The sequence below is a fragment of the Artibeus jamaicensis genome, unplaced genomic scaffold (assembly GCF_021234435.1).
Source record: "Artibeus jamaicensis isolate MK-2021 breed Jamaican fruit bat unplaced genomic scaffold, CSHL_Jam_final scaffold_1019, whole genome shotgun sequence".
Taxonomy (NCBI): Eukaryota; Metazoa; Chordata; class Mammalia; order Chiroptera; family Phyllostomidae; genus Artibeus; species Artibeus jamaicensis.
In genome coordinates, this window is record NW_026522025.1 from 36,420,854 (window position 1) to 36,443,283 (window position 22,430).

Here is a 22,430-nt window from a genome sequence, read left to right on the forward strand (position 1 = left end):
TTCCCCATTTGTTTCCCATTCTGTTTGCCCCCTAACATGACTAAATATTAATCCTTTCCCACTGTAAGACCACGGAAGATTCAGAGCCTCCAAGTTCTCTTGGCCTTTTTGGTTGTGGGATACTAGCTGAGGATACATATCTTCAATTCTAAGCTTAAAGGAGCTCACCAAGTATGTTTTTCTATTACCCAAGGTGCTTATCTGAGAAAGAACTGCCACACCGGCCAGTCACGGTCATGCATGCAATGGAACCAGACAGCTTCAACTAAGGTCTGTAACCATTAAAAACAAACGAACAAACCCTCAGCTTCATGGATTTTGGATATTCTAGCTCTTACTTGATTGAAAGAAAACTCCTTAGGGGAAGGAAGGGTTAAAAATAGAAAGAAAGAAAACTAAAATGAGGAAAAGAAGAATCTAACTTGTTTTTACAACTTTTTATTCATTTAGTCAATAGCAGTTTCTTAAGCACAGCTTCTTCCCAGCCTTTCAAAGCAGCACGTTGTGTGGATTGGCTGGAGTACTGGGACACGCCTAAACACTACTGCTTGGCCTCATCGGCCCAGTCTTTCATGTTGTTGGACAGCTGAGAAAATACTGTATTTCCAGAATACTATCATCATAATGGCCACCTGTCCTTTTTGTACCAGTATGGAGTGATTTGTTTACACCTTTCCACATGAAATCTAGGAGCTGTCAGTACAACTCACACTGATTATGCCTTGGGATTTACAAGGCCACAAATCTATCTACACATTTGTAAAGCAGCAAGGCTTGGGGCAACAGAAGGTAAGCTGGTTGCCAGAAAGGAGTGAACTCCTCACCCTGTATTTCTGGGAGTCCCCAGGTTTTTCTAAGGCCCCAGTGTAGCTACTCAAAACAGGACAGTTCACAGGGGTCTCCAAATACCACTGCAACCTTTCCCACCCCATCTTCACAAAGGATGACGAGCTAGGTAAAATCTGAGTGCCTCCACCTGCCCCTAACCCACCCAGCACACAGTTGCAGTGGAACTGCTGGTGTAGAGGGGAGGGGCCTGCAGGGAAGGCTGGACAGAGAGTACAGTGCATACACTCCCACTGGGATTTAAAAAATGGCTTTCTAAGAACAAAATGGCTATTGCCAACCTTAAAGTCCTGAGACCATAAAATGTTACAACAGTACATTTCTAACACATTTCCTCCATCTATTCTTTTATGTTTTGGAGGTTCTTCCAAAATCTGATCATGCATTGTCCACAAGGGAGCTAAAGAGGTTGGCATGGCCATGTAGTCTCATTTGGTGCTCCCGTTTTTGCCCACAGCACGACCCTGTGCACACACATGCACACACACCATCCATACATAATGGTGCTCTTCTTTAAGTCACCCCATCAAGTTCCTTCCAAAGCGGACAATTTTCTGTTTCCACTTTGTTTAGAGCAGTTAATTGCTCCTGCAGACAAACTTTTTGAGAGTGGTTTTTTAAATGCATAAATGAATGAATACAAACTCCATTAAACCTCACAATCACTCTCAAGATGAATACTATTATTGGATCCATTTCACGGGTCAGGAAACAGACTCGGAGTTCAGCTGGATTAGCCAGTCTTGACTAGGAGTAATGACGATTGGAGATGGGATTTGAGTCCGCCCCTGTGTGGCTCCAAAGCCAGATTCTTTCCACTGTACCATACTGTCTTTACAGGAAGTACCAGAACAAGGTCACTGTAAGCCATTTCCCTCTTTCTAAGCACAAATGTATGCTTTTTTATTCGTAAGTAACTATCCCTCAGAGCTCAGGCAGAAGTCACATCTGAGATGGGGAATTGGGAAATCATGAAGCATGAAACTGGGGGAATAAAAAAGAACATTATGAAACATTACCTAATTGTTTAGTAATGTTGTCATGCACTGTCCAAAACTGGCCTGGAACAGAAGTGCGGCCAAGGAGAGAAATATAAACAGATCTTACATTGGGATGAGCAACCTCGTCCCTAGCCTTCCTGATTCGGATGAGAAGTGGAGACATTCAAAGTGAACACCAGGACTGCCGAGGACCAGGCACATGAACTCAGGGAGAGAAAGAGCCATGGAAGGGTCAGGGCCTAAAGAACATTTACGCAAGAACTCCGGCAGGGAATTAAATGTACCGCATGTTTTTGTCTTTCAAGGCACGATGCCCTTTCCTGTTTTTTGTTATTCTGAAATTAAAAACACTTGATTGGTGTGCCCAGCAGCAAAGGCTTCAGACACCTCGGGGTCAGCCACACCCCGCATGCCACGCTGGGGAAGGCAATCAAAACAGCTCTGACTTCAGAAAATCATGGCTGGGCTTTGGGCTCCACACCAATTAATGTATCATCATTACACATGATGGCTTACTGGGATCCTCTCAAAGTTAAAAAAAGAAAGAAAAGACAAGAAAACCAAAAAAACCACAGGAACCAGAATCAATTACTGTAAATTGAGATGCGTGCGCTCATGGCTTTGCCTGCTGCCTCGGGTGAGTGCTGTCTATGACGTTGCCTAGGGGACCGCTGGCGTTGCTCTGCTGTATTGCATGAAGGTGCCATGAGTGAGCAATACCGAAACCAAAGGAATCCCTCTCCCACTGCACTGAAACCATGAAACCCACTGCAAATGATTCCACACAGGGTATGAAAAGACAATTGGTTGCGATTTTTTTTTAGAAGAAAATGTATAAAAATTGAGCCTACAAAAACGATGCTAAAGAGGTCATTATCTCCTTAAAAATCAGAAGGGGGATTTTTCTTTAACTCTCATTACGATTTGCTCCAATATTCTGTCAAATATGTATCTCCCCAGACATATTTGGAAAAGTTTTTATTTTACCAAATTTCCACATTGAAATTTTCAAGAACATACTGCTATTTACTGGCTTATCATGCCAACCAGCTAAAACCCTTCAGCATATTTCCTTCGTGAAACACGATGCTTAGGGGACCGGTGGGAGGGCGTGACTTCCCCAATGTCATCCCACCAGCCTCTCCATTACTGTGAATCTATTACATCGGTGTTTCACCCTTAGAAGTTAGAAAAGACGTGGCAACATCATGTGTTCATCTCAAAAGTGGAGAGTGTGGGCGGGCCTTACAGGAAGGACTCAGTCATGAAAGGTTTAATGGTATGCATTACTTTATAGCTGCTATGCTGGGAAGCACACTGATACATTTCAGGAATTTCACAAATGAGGCAGATGAGGTCCAGAGAGGTTAAAGGACTTACTCAAGGTCACACAGTGTGGGCTCGAGCCTGGGTCTGTCTTGACCCCAGGGTCCATCATTTTAACCACCACACTATTCACCCTTGCCAGGAGAAGCCAAGGAGTAGGTTATTTTCCAAAGTGAAAAATTCCTGAGAGAGCTTAGAGAGAGTCCAAAGAGGCAGAAACTTTATAATAATAACACATGACACATATAAACATGGCTTAGATTACTACCAGTCATCAAAACAAAAAAAAATGCTCAACCAACTTACAATAACTTTCAGGTTTCCCTTAACATCGAAAGATTTGATCACCCAGTTGACAGACTTTTTGCACTTTAAGATCAAGATGAGATTTTTGACCACCTCAGGATCCTTTCGAGAAGGTCTTATGTCAATTATTATATCCACCTGGAAAGCACTGTGGATGGAAAACAAAGGCAGAGTTAGGACCCAAATGCCAGAAAGTTGCAACTATCTCCCCTCTTCCAAGTCTTCATGTTTCCAGTGTCTGGCCAGTTGATTAAAAAGCTGGATTCGATCCCAGGCAAATGACATGTGCAAAACAGATTGTTGGTGCGCACATAACACAACGGTCTTACATAACAACAGCAAAATATGCCTGCTGATAATTAGCCACTAAAATTTTTCTCCTCTTTGAAAAAAAAAAAAGGTGGTTATCTAACACAGCCACTGTTTGAAATGTATTTGAACAAACCAGAAGAGTTTACTTTTGAAGCAGAATTGCTGTTTTCTCAACTTTCAACACCTTCAGTGTTTCCGTGTCTTACTTTCCAATATGCTATATGTTCAAAATCCCTCAAAATCAGAAGTGGGCAGCAGTTTGGTGAGTGAAGGGTGGTAGGGAGGAGGGAGGCGTGGCAGTAAAAAAAAAAACCCAGGAAACTCCAGAATAAAAGGCAAAGGGCTGGAGAATTTCTTGACCTACATAAGGTTTGGTTAAGCCATTAACATCTGCTACAGAATCATATCTGCACTAACTTTCCCAAACTTCTGGATATACAGTTATAAAAATACAGAAAACAGACGGTCAACCAAGTGATTACTGGAAAATTGATGAACACAACCCAAGCTTCTAAGAATTCAGCATAAAAGAGAATTTTTACCAAATAATAACATCTCTATCATTTTGAATTTAAAGGAAAATCTTTTTTTCCATCTTGGTTTTATATACTTGTAACGTATACATGACTGATATATTCAAATGAAGCCTTAGGCCTAATGTTTCAGCACATTCTCCAGATTGCTTCTACTCTCCTCCCCTTTTAACTTTTCACAAAACTCTTCATGTGGGACAGAATGGAATCTTTCCAAAACTGATCCATAGTTTATTCATTTTTCAAATCAAAGTTTGATTAAAACCTTAATTTGACATCCCTCTACAATATAAATTTATATTTTAAGTCTTTAGCCTACATGACATGCAGGTTAATGTGGAAGAGCTGACTTTTCCCCTTTTGATTCTTTGTTTAAAATCCCTATTAATTATTTAAAAAAATTTTTTACCTTCAATTGCTGGCTACATCAATATTATTCTGTATCAGTTTCAGACATACAGCCTAGGGATTAGACAGTCATGAACTTTACAGTGGTCCCCCGATATTTCAAGAACCCACCTAAAACTATACATACTTATTACAATATTGCTGACTATGTTCTCTAGGTTGTACTATACATCCTTATGACTATTTTGTAACTGCCAATTTGTATTTCTTGAGAGGGTTAAATTTCCAGTCCTGGCTCAGAAAGCTGCAGGGGGAGAGGGAAAACGAGAACGCAAGGGAGAGGAAAGTTACATCTAATGGCTATTTCGTGTGTCACTATGAAGGGCCACCCCCATCACTCACACCCACCGCTTTGAAGTCAGCAGTTTGCAGTGCAAAAGTGCCCCGATGACACTATGAACAGAACTTCCTGAAGACAGAACATTATTCAAATGATAATTATGTCAATAAAACACATTTTGAAATTTCCTTATCAGGGATAAGCTCATAGGAGATAATGATGTTGGAAGAATGACTGTGTCCTATTACTTAGCACCAAGAAGTTCAAAATAGGCTTCAGGAACTCAGATGGAATATAGAGGATACGGAGAAAGACACAGAGAATAAAATTTACCACTGGTGCCTTTCCTCCCCTCTTCAAAGCTTCTGTGAATCCCACCCAAAGCATTGCAGCTCCCTCCCTCCTGCACAGGGAGGGCTGGCCCTCTCCCTGCCTCAAGTCAGGAAGGATATTTATTTTCATCTCGTCTCAGTTCGGAGCACACACTCACTCACTCACCTGTAGGGGTTAGAGTTGGGGGTGATTAACTCGATGATATGTACTTCCTTATCCTGGGGTTGCCTGGACATCACACACCCTTCCGCTGCTTTGGGCTGAAGGTACTCGGCAAGGTAATTGAGTGAGAGAAAATTCTTCCCTATGTTGCATGTGGGAGGAAATACTTGATCTGAAAGTAAAGGGGCATAGAACAACCTGTCAAATCCCTGCTCTGCCTGGTAACCAGATTCAAAAGAAAGAAGGATGGTGACATAGCAAGGGCAGGACACCGGAAGCATGAGTGCTAGGAAAGGGCCTGGGATCTCTTCAAGATCTGTCCTGAAATTCCTCAGCTCTGGTCAGCATGGACCTCTCAGGATCAACTCCACTGGCCTCTTTTGGTCTAAACCCTCTCCAATACTGTGCTTTGTGCTACTTCTTGGTCCTCATCCACTTCCCCAGACCTGCCTTTAGGTCTCTCTCATGGGCTCCTCCTCTGCTCATCCTTTCAGCATTGGTGGTCCTCAGTCTTCGGCGCCCATCAGAATCAACCTGTTCGGACCTCATCCCAGAGAGTCTGATTTGGAAAATCTAGGTTGCACCTAGGAAGCTTGCTTTGTGAAAAGCTCCATGGTTGATCCTGATATGAAACCAAGGCTGAGAACCTCATTTCCTGCCTTAGTCCTCTTGTCTCATATTTTTCCTGGATGATCTCAGCCACTCCCATAGCTTCCACATGTACCCAGACATGATGCCCTGTCTGAGCTGCAGACTCTCTGCCAAGTACCTCCCACCTAAAAGTCCACTAAGTATTTCACAGTCAGCATACTCAACACGGAATCCAATTATCTACCCTACCCCCAGATATGCTCCTCCTTGGATATGTGTTATTTCAGTTAATAGGGGAACCAGCCACATAATTAACCCTCTGACCCACCATGTACTATTAATCATTCCTTCTATTTATTCCTCACAGCACTTTATATTCTCAAGATGAAAGGTAGGAGTTTGGGGAATGCTGCAAGGGCAGACATTTTTTTATCCTTTCTTCCAACCCTGGCACAGGTGGCCAGTGGCTCTACGGCACTGTGCAGTTCACAAGGTGCCTGCATGAGCATTGTCTCATTGTGCTGAGGGCTGCTTGTCACCTCCTCCAGGGCAAGGGATGCAAGCACCACGCGTCGGAAGATACTCCTCCAACGGCACACGCAGTTTAAACAGTGCTGTCGTTGATGGGATTTCCATTCAGTGGTTTAAATATTTAAACAGAACTTGAAACTGCTGGCAGTATGACAGCTGGGACCAGTGTCAAGGAAGTTCTAGGTGTAGCAAACTTTTTTCAGAAGGCGTAATAATTAATCAGAGTCCTGCCACTTTAATGAAACACATTTCTGCCCCGTTCATTAATGGATGGGATTCCAGGGTTCAAATTCATGTGCGAGTCTCACTAAGGAGTGAGGAATCAGCCCAGGAGGTCCCAAGGTTGGGCTGATCAAGCCCTCCCCGCCCCTGCCAAACTTGTGCAATGACCCTTGTGCAGAAGTCCACAGCATGCACCGTGCCCCCCCGCCCAGAGCCATCCCTAGAAGAGAGGGATGGGACCAGAGGAGCTCATGAGGTCCCGGCTTGCAGGCTGGTTGCAAGAGAGCATGAGCTCTGCATTCTTCCCTAGCAGCCCCCACAGAGAGAAGAGGCCAGGACTCCGCCAACTCAGGCTGCTAGAGCAGCCTCCCCTTCACATCTGCTGAGGGTTTTGCCAGATGAGCAGATGAGGAATGCACACCCTGCAGCTGCAGCCCTGCGGATGCCTCCCCCAAGATCACAGGACGGAAAGTGATACTGGGGTGGCAAGGCGGAAATTTCATTAAGAATCAGAGGGTGTGTGGATGGGCCAGGGACAGGCCAGTCTCAAACTCAAGAGAGTAGGACCCTCCTGGGACTCAGTCTGCATATTCAGTGCACAGGGGAGCCTGCTATAGTAGGTCGATGGTATACATTTCCTGAATTAACAAACGGTGATATGAGATTCGAAACATATAACAAAGCACTCACTCACATTGTGACCCTTCTAAGCCACTAGTAAAGGTTTAATTGCTTAAAAGTTGCTGTTATTAAAGGCTCCAGTCCCAGATGCCATTGTCACCAAGTTGAATAAGCTAATCACTTTTTGTTGTGTATGCATGCGTGCGTGTGGTTCCCCTCCACCCCAACATGACCTTCTGCACGCCTGGCATCAAAACCTACACCAACTGCCAAGTAGAAAGGAAACCACGGAGGGGAATCCCCGGGTGGAGACCTGGCACGTCCGAGGTGGGGAGGACGGGGCAGTCACATGCTTATGTGTATTTCAGGAAAGGAGTGACAAATGCCTTTCAGACCTTGAATGATATATTCTGAGAGCCTGGGAGGTGATGCGAACTCCTATTTTCCTGCTGAGGAAACTGAGGCTCCAGTGGTAAATCAGAGTGTTGCTTAAAGCATCACAGTTAATACAACCAGCAGGGATAAGAACCCCACAGTTCCCAGTTCTTCCAATCTGGTGGACAGGTTAGACAAGCAGTTCTCAAACATCAATGAGCATCAGAATTACCTACGGTGCTCCTCAAAACACAGATGCCTAGACCCCACCCCCACAGTGTATGATTCAGCTGGTCTGGGGTGGGCCCCAGAAGTGCTATTTCTGATAAGTTCCCAAGTGAAAAGGATGCTGCTGGAGCAGGGACCACACTTGGAGAGCTCTTGGGGATAGAGCCACAGGAGGCCTGGGGTCCTCCTGGGCTGTTGGGCAGAGAAGGGTCAGGTTCTGGGAAGCTAGCTGAGGAGGCTTGCTCAGTGGACTCCCGTCCCTGGTGAGACACAACACTGCTGCCTGGGCCACTAGCAGACCTACGCCAGGACTCTCACTTCCTTCAACTGTTCCCCCCACAGTGTGGGCCAATGACCTCTAGCCAACAGATGGCTGGTGTCAAGTTTCAGAGGTTCCAAAAGTGTTACCAAGGTCCAAAGAGGTTTTTACTAGACTGGACGGCATGTCCTTTACGTTCTTCACCAACCCAGGCCTGTGTATTCTTGGGGAAGACACTTAATCCCTCCCCCTAAGGGCAGGTGAGGGCAGGTGATGGCTGGGGACAGACGCTAGTGTACCGTCGCGAGAACAGAGCCCCACAGTCTAAATGTGCCTGCAACACATTTTCTTATTCTAACAAATTCCAAGGAGGGATAATCAACATTCTTTCATGCTACTAGAATTCTGTTTCAGAAATGCAGACCATTGGCCAGGGCTTAGAGCCTTAAGAGATTTTTTATTTTCTTCCAAATGGACTTGAATTCTATTATTAGCTACCTGACTAGTATGACAGTTTGAGTAACAAACTTTAACTTTTTTTACTAATTTTTTTTTTTAGATTTCATTTATTTATCTTTAGAAGGGAAAGAAAGGAGAGAGGGAGAGAAATATCAATGTATGGTTGCTTCTCATGCGTCCACTGCTGGGAACTGGCCTGCGACCCAGGTAAGTGCCCTGACTGGGAATTGAACTGTCATCCTTTGGTTCACAGGCCCATGCTCAATCCACTGAGCTACACCAGCCAGGGCCAAAGTTTAACTTGTTAAACCCAATTTTTATTTAAAACTCCTCCTCTCCTTAATCTGCTGAACAAGGCTTTCCATCCAGGTGGCCCACTTTGGTTTTCAGGTCATGCTCATTTGGCTGAGCCTTAAAAATATAGCACTAGGCAACAAGCATTAGACTCAAGATTCAGGAAACCTGGGTTTGAGTTCTGGCTTTTGCCACTTGTTAGTAAATGTGGATTTGAGCAAGTTAGCTTTGCCCTCCACTCACCCCTCTGTAAGATAATGGAAATAATGGTCTCCTCCTAGGATTGCTGGCAGGATTAAGTGGGGTGGGTGCATTTGAAAGCGCCTGATGTTGCCTCTGTGCAGAGCACACACCCCAGCAGCAGTTCACCTTGCCTGCATCTGTCAAACACCCCAGATCCTGAAGGGCTGGGAACAGCCGCTCTGTAACCTGGCCCGCACCGTGTGCCACCTGCAGAGGAGGTGACAACTGCCGCGAATGCAACAGAAAGCAGATGGACGCTGAGCACCTGAAGGGCCGTTTTCACACAATCACCTATAATCACCTGACTGATTATAAGGACCTTTTCACAAGAGTTGTTATTTCTAGTAATTTACGGGGGTTCCAAATATGTTCAACTAAAAAATAATAATAAAAAAAGTTGTTAAAAGTAATAAATACACTTCCAAAATTGAGCCACCGAATATTTGTATCCCTCTGCAAGGCAAGGGAATCAAAACGGGCAATCTCTTATCAAGGCCATACAATTAGTTCCTTTCTCCAGTAATTTATCCTTGCAACATGCCTTGGTATTAAAAATATATTCAAACACTTTTCCTCTGCTATCATCCAAAATTTAACTGATGTCTCAATGTGATATTGGCTTCAAATGTTTGCAAAATAACAGGTGACCCATCCTGCCAACTCGTCCTTCACGCCACAAGCTATCACCTCCTTTACCACACTCTGAGCTTCTCACCCTCCGCTCACTTTCTCTAACTTCTGTGCTGGGCTGGTTTCTTTTTTTTTTTTTTTTTTTTTAATTTTATTTAGTTATTTTTTTTCCCACCCAGCCTCCCCTGCCCCTTGCTCCCCACCTCCCTCTCCCCCCTACGTCCTATTCTCTGGGCTGGTTTCTAAATCCTCCACCACTACCTCTGGCTCCTCCTCTCTCAACCAGGCCACACCCCCATTTCTCACTGGGCCATTACAGGAAAATGAGGAAGGGGGGGTGGGGGAAACAGGCCCTCGGGGCCCTGCCAGCTCCAACATTCTGTAATTATATGATTCCTCGCCCTGACCACCTGGTCTCAGGAAAGAAAACAACTGACTGTCGTAAATCAGTCATTAATTGAAACCACATAAAATTTACCTTCCCCCACTTTAATGTAAATGTTCCGTGCTATCTTGAGTTCGGTGAATGAAGTGACTGCTCCAAACTCTTTTCGGGCCCAATTTAACAGATGTTCATTTCCATGTGGGAAGTTCCTTTCTTCTGTTTCTGCTGACAGTGAGAAGTTTCTTGATGAAAATTGGACCAAAGAACCCTCAGACACCTACAAGAAAGAAAATCGCATATTTAATGTGGTGCAGTCACCTGGAGCAGAATCCTAATTAGAGAACTCCTACCAGACAACCAATGGTATTTGTCAAGCCAATTTCTTCCCTTTGTTATGCAGGCAAATTATCTTTTTTCAGCAGCTGATTTGAGAACTAATCTCAAGGCTACTTCTCCCTGCTAATGACAAGGTTACCGACATGCAGGCTGTCCCTTTGGATTTTTACAGAACTTTGTGATGACAGACTGCAGAGTGTGCACTGTGAATAATCATATGAATTATCATTGCTGTTTTCCAGATACCTAAATTGAAGGCCAATCCTTCAAGCAATGTGTTTCAAGTCAAGCAGGAAGCCTTGGTGAGTGCTGTCAGGGACCCAGGATCAGAGCAAGCAATCCCAAAGTCCTGCTAGCAAGTGAGTCTGCCTTCCAGGTCTTCCAGGGCTGCAGTACCACCAGTCAGGGACACCGAGAGTCTCTTAGGTTTACGTTCTCCTGAGCAGAGGTAAAAACAAATGGCCAGAGACTGCCAGGCTTCTACCACATTACACTACTTCCCAGCCATGAGGGGAATGTATAGAACATTCTATTTCTTAAGACCCCCCCAAGTTCCCACAGATAATGAAGTCAAGAGGCTGTTGGACTCAGCCTAATAAAACTTCAGGATGTTTCTTGCAAGCCCCACACTCTTGCTGAATGTATTTAGACCATTGCTGACCTAGCAAATGATGGTTTACATACTTAACTCATACAGAGGAGTAAAATTATCATCTTGTTACTGTATTATAATCACATTTAGTGAAAACATGTGTGTCATCTTTACTGGGTAGCATTTACAAAATAACCGGCTTTATCAGTGTCATAGTGAAAGCTCAACATGTAAGCAAAAAGACTTACAAATTCTCAAGTCATAAAACTATAAATGTCTTGGATTAAATGTCATACTAACTATTTACCATTAACATAAAACAAGTAGATTCTAAAGAGGTTATAAATAGCCAGACTAAAAGCAGGTTGAGGGCAAGGATTTTGCTTACGATTTTGTTGCTTATAGCAGTGTTTTCAACTTTAACACACACACACAGTAATACTTAAGTATTGTGCTAGGCGTTAATAATTTCTATTCAATTATATATACTATATTTTTCAGATGCTAGCACATAAGTACTTCGCCAAATTAATTCCATGACCTACTAATGCCGTGGTCTCCCTCTTGGCTAAAAGCTAGAAGCACCTAAGAGCTTCTAAATATCCTGAAGCCCAGGACACACCCCCGATCAATGGAAATCTTTGGGGTGGGACTCAGGCATATTTCAAAGCTCCCCAGTGATTCTAGTGTTCATCCATGATTGAGAAGCCCTGTCTTAATGGGTGCTGAGGGATCTATAATTTGAAAAATGCCGTTATAGGTCAGGCCTGGTGGGGGCACCTTGCAGCTTTCCCTGTACCAGTGGTTCTTAATAACCAGAGGTTGTTTTAGCCAGGGGATTTGTGGCAATGTCTGCAAACATTTGTGATTGTCACAACTACTGGCAGTTAGCACATAGGAACCTGGGGTATGCTAAACATCTTACAATAATACACAGGGCAGCTTTCACAACAAAAAATTATCTAAAATGTCCATTGTACTATGACTGAGAAATCCCGCTCCATACTTCTGACTGACTGAATGTTATGACCACTCAAACATCTGCTGGGTCCCAAAATTGGCTCCCCAAACTGACAGCCCTTTTATGCTATAAGTCAGACCATTTAGTACTTAATAAAGAAAAAGAGGCTTGGCTGGTTTGGCTCAATGGATTGAATGTTGGCCTACAAACATAAAGATGGCTGGTTCAATTCCCAGTCAGGGCACATGCCTGGGTTGCAGGCCAGGTCCCCAGTAGGGCAATGCAAGAGGCAACCACACATTGATGTTTCTCTCCCTCTCTTTCTCCCTCTCTTCCCCTCTCTCTGAAAAGAAATAATAAAATCTCAAATAAATAAATAAACTCTATAGAAATAAAAATACAACAGAATAAAAGAACCTTTCTGTTTATATTGACTTGGGAAGCCCAGAACTAATCATTAATAACCTGACTATAAACTGTGACCACTAACAATACTTATTTATTGAATACCTATTATGTATTAAGTACCACAAAGTGCTACTGAATGTGGTAATGGCATTTGCTAAATGTCCCAATGCCAGTCATAAACGAAACTAGTGGGCACCACTTAGCTTTGGCCTTGTTTGGACATCGCCTGCATAAGAAAACCCCGAGCTGTTTACCTGCCAAACAATAACCATGCCAGCCTCTGCGTAAGTCCTCTGAGGCCTCGCTACTCATCAACACACAACTTCAAACGATATTTATCTGATTTTCTGACTTAAGCACTGTAGTAAAATCTTCTTTTCACTGAAAAGCACTTGTGTTAAAAAGCCATTTTTATTAAACCTGTCACCAAAATAAACCACAACAGTCCAGAGGCCTTTGTCCCACTGCCAGTACAGTCCTGGATGTTTAGGCACGCATCCCTGGATGTTCTGTTCCTTTTCTCCCCACTTATGTACAGCCATAAAACACAACTCTGGAATTTTAAATACGTGATACACATCGTACATTTCTACAGAGGAGAAGGTGAGATACGTCAGCCTGGAACATTCCAGAGGCAAGGATGTGAACGGTGTCAGTGAGAGAAGAGGGGGCAACTCTGGACCATATCCCGAGGTAACTGGAAAGTGATAGCGTAGTACAGCCCAGAAGGGCAACTCCTGGCTGATCTCCCCGTGCACCGTCAGCCCTGCTCCAGTCTGTCTTCTCCTGGGCCAGCAGCAGCAAGGATCATACATTCAGGGCAGAGGAATCTGGAAAAGGAGTGAACTGCCACTCCCCAAGCACATTCCAATAAGAAGAAAGTAAGGCTGCCAGGAGCAGTGAAATGTCCCCGACTGTAGGTCAGTGGAAATTTTCTGCTTCGGCAAGGGGTTAGTCAGCACTCCTGCTGACCGCCAGTTCTCCTGGCTATGACGAGGCTGGATTCCGACGAAGGCCTCCCCCAGCCCCCATGGAGTTCTAGAAGGTGTGGTTCTTCCCTCCTGACCCTCAGGAAGACCTATGAGGTGATTTTCATGGTAGAGAGGAACAATCTCAGAGAACCTAATGGCCCACCCGAGGTCAGAGAATCAGCACCAGGAGACTTCGCTTCTGGCCACGAATGGCTCTGCTCGAACCCTTCCAGAAAGGAGGCCGTGCTGGCTCCCAAGGCGGAAGATATCTGTTCTTACTTTCTGTCCCTGTGGTTTGCCTTCTATCCACTTGCCTGAGCTGTGTCTTCTCGACCAAAGAATTCCTTCCTCTTTCCTCCATTAGTCAAGCCTTCAAATGTTTGAAGAAGACACTTGACCCTGCACATGCCTTCACCTCTTTAGGGCACTACGACTGCCCCCAAGTCCTCCCCAGACACCATGGACGTCAGAGCCCTGCCAGCAGAGTCTCAAACGTGGCACCAGGGACAAGACTTGGGGCTGGGGTGTGGTCTGACAAATGTCCTGTGAGGGGTAATCTTACATGTTGATGTGACTGGGCCATAGAGTGCCCAGATATTTGGTCAAACACTATTCTGAGTATTCCTGTGAAGGTGTTTTTGGACGAGATTAACATTTAAATTGGTAGAGTAAATGAAACATTTAGACTAAGGTGTGTGGGCCTCATCCAATCAGCTAAAGTCCTCAGCAGGGCACAAGACTGGCCAACCCCACAGTAAGAGAGTCCCCCTGCCCGGCAGCCTTGAAACTGGGACATCAGCTCTTCCTGGCCCTACAGCAGCCGACAGCCTTAGAACTCAGACCGAACACCAGCTCTGCAGACGCTGTACTTGCTGGCCAATTCCTGACGTAAATCTCTTTCTGTAGAATGGGGACACTGCATAAGGCCCATGATTACATGCGGCCCGACAACACACTAGTTTTTCCATCAGCTGAATCCTGCTCTTATCTCATATTCATTATTTTATGCTTTAAACATATATCCAACAAATATTTACTGATTGCCCACCTACTCTGTGGCAGACACTGCTCTAGGTGTGGGGCATATAGCAGAGAAGGAGAAAGACAGAAATTCCCTACCATTGTGGAGCTTTCAGCCTAGTAAGAAAGCCAGAGGAACAAAATAAGAAAGTACGAGACAGACTGTAGGAATTGGTGCTCTGGAGCAAAATACACCAAGAGAAGAGGAGAGGGACACTATACCTTTAAACGCTGTGATGGGGAAAGTCTAACCGAGACAGTCCACGAGTTGTCACAGATCTGCAGGGCACGGGAGAGTGAGCCATGCAGATACCAAGGAAGAGCACTCCCGGCCGAGCCAGCAGCAAGGGTGAGAGGTTTGGTGCAGGGAAGGAAGGGCTGGGAGGCCCGTGTGGGTGCAACACAGGGGTGAGGGGAGACAGGTAGGAGTAAAGGTCAGAGGTCAAAGAGGACGCCAGCAGGTCCAGCTGGACCTTGCAGACCACTGTTAAGGACTGTGGTATAGAGTGTGGGTGAGATGGGGTGCTACTGAGAGTTCATCAAAACACCGAACAAATCTTTTAACAAGATCACTCTGGCTTGTCATGTCCAGTCTGCGCTGAAGAGAGACGAGGAGCAGATACCTGCAGCAGACTTCTGGAATTAGCCAGGGGAGAAAGAGTGGCAGCTCAGGCCAGGGACATGGCGGTGGTGGCGACAGAGCCTAAATCCTTAGGTCTTTATTTTTTTAGATTGAGGCTCTTCACATCCTTCCCTTATACCATTGATTTTTTTCATATAAAAAAGAGCTTATACTTATTCTTTAGATCCATATTTCCAGTTTTTAGACACCACACACAAATCCTTATTCTGTTAGCTGTCAATATCTCCCAATTTCATGAGCACCTTCTATATGTTCGTCTAAATCCCAGAGAAGCTGGATAGACGAGGCTCAGTTCTGTGACTTGACAGGTACACTCTCACACTGACCCACGCGCACCAAACGGCGCCTGCTGGGGTCCCAAGTCATTCCCCAACTCCAGAGTCACCTCATAAACTGCCTTCATCTTGTCTGTGCGAACATCAATCATGTGAGGACTGGTCAAGAGCCCCACTGAAATACAGACATAATATTGGATTGGCCAAAAAGTTCCTTCGGTGTTTTCTGTGCAATGGCTCTAGTAGCACTTAGTTGTCTTTAACTTCATTTGAAACAATTTTCTTAGATTGCACTGTGACAGCTGTCTTATCAACATGCATTTTTTAAAAAACTCATCAAAGTTGGTGAATTTCTGTGTGGCTATTCAAATATGGAAGATGAAAGAAAATATGCAACACTTTCAGCATATTATGCTTTGTTATTTCAAGAAAGATAAAAATGCAGCTGAAACTCCAAAAAGATTTGTGCAGTGTATGGAGAAGATGCTGTGACTGAACAGGTCGGAAGTAGTTTGCGAAGTTTCGAGTTGGAAATTTCTCACTGGACGATGCTCCACAGTCAGGTAGACCAAATGAAGTAGACAGTTATCAAATCGATGTTATACCATGTGGGTGACAGCCAACATACTCAAAATACCCTAATCAATAAAGTTACCTGTGAAGATGAAAAAATATGTCTTTTATTTTACAGAAAAAAACTATATGGACTTTGTAGCCAACCCAATATATTAATATCACGACTTATCCAGTCAAAGTTCTAGTCCTGCTTAATCTTCATGGTGTGGTACTCTTTTTAGAGTTTGGCATAGGTTAAAGTTTGTGAAAGAACGTAGATGTAAAGAAATTAGGAAAAAAAAAAACAAGAAAAGGGAACAAAATATTTTCCTAATATGAGGAAGGTTGCAATTACCGTTGCAAGGGAAATAACTACATGAATGAACATGAAATTACTTTTAAAGAATGTTAAGAGTAAGAATTTTATATCTGGATAAAGTGGCAGAAACTTTCCAGGGCTGTTTATTCTACCCACCATCCTCTACCTTATTTGTATGTCCTTGTCCTACTACCCCAAGACTGGCCCTTACGTCTCAGCCCAACTGTTACAGCAACCTCCTCCTCTCCAAGCTGCCAATTCTGTTTCCCTCCGTCCCTCCTCCACACTGTCACTGGGGAGGAGGAATGCCCTAAAAAGTCAACTCATGATGATGCCGGACAGCATCTAAGTACCTTAACTGGCTCATGGTCAGAGGGGGACTCTTTCCACCCCACTTCCCATCAGTCCCCATGTACCCAGGACTTGCCATAGGCAATCACTCATAATAATGTGCTGTGGGTAGCAGAACACATTATTCTGTTTCAGGCTCCCAGGACTTTTTACGTTCTGCTCCCTGCCTGGACCACTCTTCCCCACCTTGCACACCTGATAACCACTCCTTGTCCTTCCACAGGTACCACCTTCTCTGTGAAACCACCCAGGCTCCCTTTCTTTCCTCGGGATGGAGCTACTCACTGTGCCTTGTACACATCTCACATGAACTACACTATTTATCAACAAACCCCCCACCCTCAACTGACAAAGAACACCTCAAGGGACAAGAAAGCAGCTTGTTCATCCTCAATCTCCTGGGCCTGGCACAGTGCTTGGCAACTGTTGATGAAAGCTCGAGGCTGTTCCCTACAGGGAAGGATATGCCATGATTTCTTCATCCCATAGCCCTTCCTTCCCTCACTGCCCAGGGAATGATCATTCATCCAGGCTTTAAAGCTAATGATTTGATTTTTCGCCCGATAGTTCCGTCTAACAACCAACTATTAAATCATTTAGTAGTTCCATGTCTTCCCCCAGAATCCACTGAACTTTTCTCCTGCTTGCTAATTAAAACCCAGTCCTCTGACATTCCCTGACATGACAAACGTCTTCCTGTGCGAATGAACAAAGCACTGAGCTCCAAGAATCCTGATTCTTAGCAAGCATCTGTGGGCACTTTACTGCTCAACAAAGCCCAGGCTGCTGAGATCCACACTGAGCCACCTCCGCTCCTGAATGCTCTTTCTACTGAAACCACGCACAACATTCGTATTTTAAATTCTAGTTATGCTACCAGAGTTTTTTAAAGAGCAGAACATTACTCTATCTGCCAGTGCTGGAAGTTTTATTACAAGAACTTACGGCAAGGCACTGAGAGCCAAGTGTACTATTTTTTCTGGATCAGATTCAACAACCTTGTCCAAAAGAGCAAGAAAAAAGCAAAAGGTAAAAAAAAAAAAGAGGCAACCAGCCCTTTTGTTTCCACACCTGTATTTAAGCTTTAACTCTTAAAGTCCTACGCAGATCCACCGAAGCCTCACAACAGACCTCTCAAGCTGGAGAACAAATCCTGGCTCATGGAGGCCACAGTCACCATTTTCCTGGAACTGAGGTTCTTCGTTTTAGCACTTATCTCAGCACATCAGCTGACTCAGAGGCCTGGCACTGCCTCGGCCTCTCTCTGAGCTTCCCCCACGCTGCTCTCGTCTTCAGGGAGGAAGGAGAGAGAGGCTTTGATGAGGACAGTCCCATACCATAAGGCCTCCCCTGACCCAGCCCTCTCCTCCCTCCTTCCTGACCCAGCCCCTGAAAGAACACTTCCCCATGAGCAGTCTTGATGACAATAAGGCCACACTAGATCACGCCTGGTAATTAAGTCTCATCTGAAGTTTCACCTCACTTCCCTTGAGTCCACTCACCTATTACCTTCTCAATGGGGCCTATTTAAAATTACAATCCAACCACCCAGCAGCTTCTACTCTAGTGATCTTAGCTCCCCCAAACCTGCTTTGTACGTTCTAATTTCTCTGGTATAGTATAGCACGGTCACCTTGCAAAATGCCATATAATTTTCTTTTTATTATGAGTATTGCCCATCTCCTCCCACTGGAATGTAAGATCCTTCAGAGGCTGGGATCTAATGTGCTTAGTTTATATGCCAATCACCTAGAACATTGTTTGGGTACAGAAAAGACAGTCAATAAGTCTCTGTTTATTGAATGAATGAGTCTTGAAGCCCAATTAATTGGCTGCACCTGCCCAGCATTCTGTGCTGAGAAGGACTCCGACGCTCTATCCTGGAGCAGTGAACAGACGGGGATGAGTGCCAAGTGTCCGTCTGTTGCTGCTGTACAGCTATCTGACACGGTAGTCACTAGCTACACACCACCACAGAGCACTTGAAATGCTGCCAGTTACACTGACCTGTGTTGTAAATGTAAAACGCAGACCAGACCTTGTACTGTCTTATATATAGTCAAGAAAAGGGGTTTTTTTATCTCAATTTTTGTATTGATTACATGTTAAAATGATATTATTTTGGGTACATTAAATTAAATAACATATGCCATTATAATTAATTCCACTTGTTTCCTTTACTTTTGAAATTCACTAGTAGAAGATTTAAAATTACCTGTGTGGTTTGCATTTTACTTCTATTGGATAGCATTGCTCTAGAGCTTCCTCCAATATGGAGGAAGGATGAACTGATAACTTCCATCCATCCATTCTCTTTTTGGTCTGGTCTCAGAATATAAACCAATGTCAAGAAGATAATTCAAACCCAGTGCTTCCCAAAGTGTGATGCTTGGACCAGTGTAACACAAACAGAAGTATGTTAAAATGCAGATTTTAGAGTGAAGCAGGGATGCAGGATCCAGAAAACTGCACTGTAATCTCCCTGCCCCTCCCCCCAAGATTCCATGGCATACTTGAAGATCACTGCTCTAGGCCAAAGATACAAATATTATTTAAACTCCAAATAGTCTTTGTAAACCATGCAGGATTGCTTTAAAAACAAGCAAAAGTATTCTCCTCTTGCACTGGTTAAAAAAAAAAAAGCCAAGAGGGACACAGCAAAGCCAAGTCATGGATGGAGTCATCTTCTTGCACATCTGAAAGGAAAGAACAGCCTCTTGAAATAAGAGGAGCCATAGCTCCCCCAAGATAAAGAAAAGCCTGCTGAGATCTCAGAGGAAGATCTGGTCCAGGAATCACGTGCACACTGGGCGCCCCCAGCTCAGCTCTGGTCGGTTTGGAGCTTCTGTTATCAGTTGGGTGAGTGCCTGCTATTCAGGTTACAGCTCCGTGGGGCTCCTCTAACTCGAGCACCTAACTTCACCCATTCACATGACCTGGACATTGGTCAAAGCTCAGCACTTGCACAAGGAGAAGTAGCTCCTCTCTCCCTTTTGTCCTGCCTGACACCCAACTTCTACTATTCCTATTCCTTTTTCCTGACTCCTGCACATAGACAAATCTCTTTTTTTTATATTAACAATATTTATTTTACAGTATCCTCTTTATTGACAGACATGAGTAAAATTTATTTTAAAAGTTTTTAAATGTATTTTAATTGCTGATTACAGTTGATATTCAGTATTATTTTACATTGGTTTCAGATGTATAGCATAGTGGTTGGACATTTATATAATTTAGAAAAGAACACCCTCCCCCCATAACTCTAGTACCACCTGGCACCATACATTGTTATCACAATATTGTTGACCGTATTTCCTATACTGTGCTTTACACCCCCTAGGCAAATCTTTTTTAGGAGTTGCCTGCTTAGCAAAATAGGAAGAGCAAAACAAGGAGAACAAATGGAGAAAGGAAAAACATACTGACATTTCAGAAACATCTGCCACGCCAAGTGTTTGCTAGTTCAGTTGTAGGGGAAAAATAAGACACGGTAATGTAAAAACAGGTATTGCTCTAGAATTCAGGCTTATGTATAAGCAGGATCTGTGTAGGTCAGCCCTGGAACTCCTTGCAGTGCCCACACAGAAAGACGACAAGGAGATGACGTTTTGATGTATTTTGTGCACAAAGTCCAGCAAAAACAAACTCACATTAAGTACCAGAATTGTGGCATATTTACCTCCCAGAGAAGGACAGAACCCTATATTCTGAGGGGAAAGCCACACGTTCTCCCTCCCCAATTCCTGGGAGGGCTGTGCTTGGCTGTGTCCTCCAAAGCCAAGTAACGTGAAATGCGATCTGAAACGTGTTTTCTATTAACCATATATCATGCCTCAATGACTTTTCTAAACTTTGTTTTAAAGAAACAGTAACTTCCATGACTGTGAACTTACAGTCATGATTTGCAAAGCTGCACATTCATAAGCCATGTGATGATGGTGCCCACCAACGCTGCGTTCAAGAGCACAAACCCATGCACCCACTTAAAAATCCTTGGGTGTTTTCATTTTGTATCCACACCCAGATTGTTTTCTTTCAAAAACAAGACTTAAAACATACTCAACAATTTTTTCTCAAGACATTCATGACGATCATCCTCTGCTTTTCATTTTTATTTTTGCTGAAATATAAAGAACTAAAGGATTGAAACTTTTCCCTGTTCTTAACACCCTACGTGTTTCCACATGTCCAAGAGGGAAATTCTGAGATGCTGCCCTCAGAACATAAACATACACAAGCTTGAATGTGAGCCAGTACAAAAGCAATTCTCTAATCTCCCATGGAAATGTTACAAAAATATTTACTATGTGTATATATGAATATGTATATATGCAAAGAGAAGCAAAATCTCTCTCCCCATCTGAAAGACAGACTCAGTCCCCACAGGGTAACAAATTAATGGAGCATGAGCTGGTTTCTAATGCCGTTTTTCACTGTAGAGTCCAGGGCCACACAGGGATCCTCAATGGCCTCACAAAATGATCTCTCCGGACTCCTAAATTTACCCTTTCTCATCTCCCAATATTAGCGTGATGTTAGGAGCAGCTTGACCCAAAATTTGAAGTATATTTGCGATCTCAAGGGTGTTTTTCAGGAAAAAAAATTAAATGTTGGCATCACACTATTACTTGCCATGATCCTTGATCTATTTTTGCCTTTCAAATGTGCTTCTGGGAAATCCCTCACTGGGGAGGATTCTTTCCTTTATTTTTCTTTCAAATTACATCCAGTATGTCAATCCTGGTTCAAACCCACAAACTGAACTTGACAAACACTTGGTTCTAAATAGGTTCCTAGAATTCCCTTTACAGAGTTCCCCTTCACCAGGACTTACCATCTACATTCCATTTTACAGACAAGGAAAGTAAGGATCAGAGAAGCTGAAGAACCTGCCAAAGGCGCAGAGCTGGGAGAAAGCACAGTTGACCACAGAACTGAAGACTCCGTTTCTCACTCTGCAGCTCTTTCTACTCTGCCGCCGAGTTACCAAAATCAAGAAATCAGCACCATTGGGTAGACAGAGCCCCTCTCGCCCCTACTAATAGGAACACATACTGGGTGATAATAACCATAAAGGCTCTTCCTGATCACTTACCAAGTGCATGCTTCACAGATTCTGAATCCTCACATCTGACAACCAAAGATGCTGGGACTCTGAGAGGTGAGGTCACTTTGTTTTAGCAAGGGAACAAGTGCAGATTCAAACCATGTCTGCTGGACTCCAAAAAATATGCCAGGCTTTCCAGAGAGTGAAAAGGTAAAGCAGTGAGGCAACTCAGGGGTTACGCCCTTCCTGGCCTCTTGTTCGCTCTCTTTCTCTGCTTGCCCTGGGGTCTGGGGAGTTGTGCTGGTGAAAGCGGAAGAGAAAGAGAATAAAGGGGCAAACAGAGAGTAATGACTGTTACCGAAGCAAAACAACTGCTTGGTTGGAAGAAGAGAGATCTCTTACAGTAAATTACAGCAACAAAGACTGCTGCAGGCTCTGAAAATGATTAAGTAGAAACAGTATAGCAAGACTATCAGGCTGCATCGATTTAAGATATAAAAATGTGTCTCTGATGGTGTTTTATATGTTGACTTGGTTTGGCTACTTATCACCTCTATTCAATCAAACACTAATTTAGATGTTGCTGTGAAGGTATTTTGCAGAT

The 22,430-nt window shown here is 43.9% G+C and overlaps 1 protein-coding gene across 2 annotated transcripts in view; it reads right to left on the reverse strand.

Annotated features, from left to right (window-relative positions):
• The window catches only part of TGFBR3 (transforming growth factor beta receptor 3), a 195,320-nt gene that overhangs the window by 40,762 nt on the left and 132,128 nt on the right, over nucleotides 1–22,430 (reverse strand). For both annotated transcript variants that reach the window (XM_037154394.2, XM_037154392.2), the window contains exons 5-7: nucleotides 10,439–10,622; nucleotides 5,511–5,679; nucleotides 3,480–3,627 (exon numbers count right to left, since the gene is read on the reverse strand). In XM_037154394.2, the coding sequence (XP_037010289.2) occupies nucleotides 3,480–3,627; nucleotides 5,511–5,679; nucleotides 10,439–10,622 (501 nt within the window). The remainder of the gene's footprint in view (nucleotides 1–3,479; nucleotides 3,628–5,510; nucleotides 5,680–10,438; nucleotides 10,623–22,430) is intronic.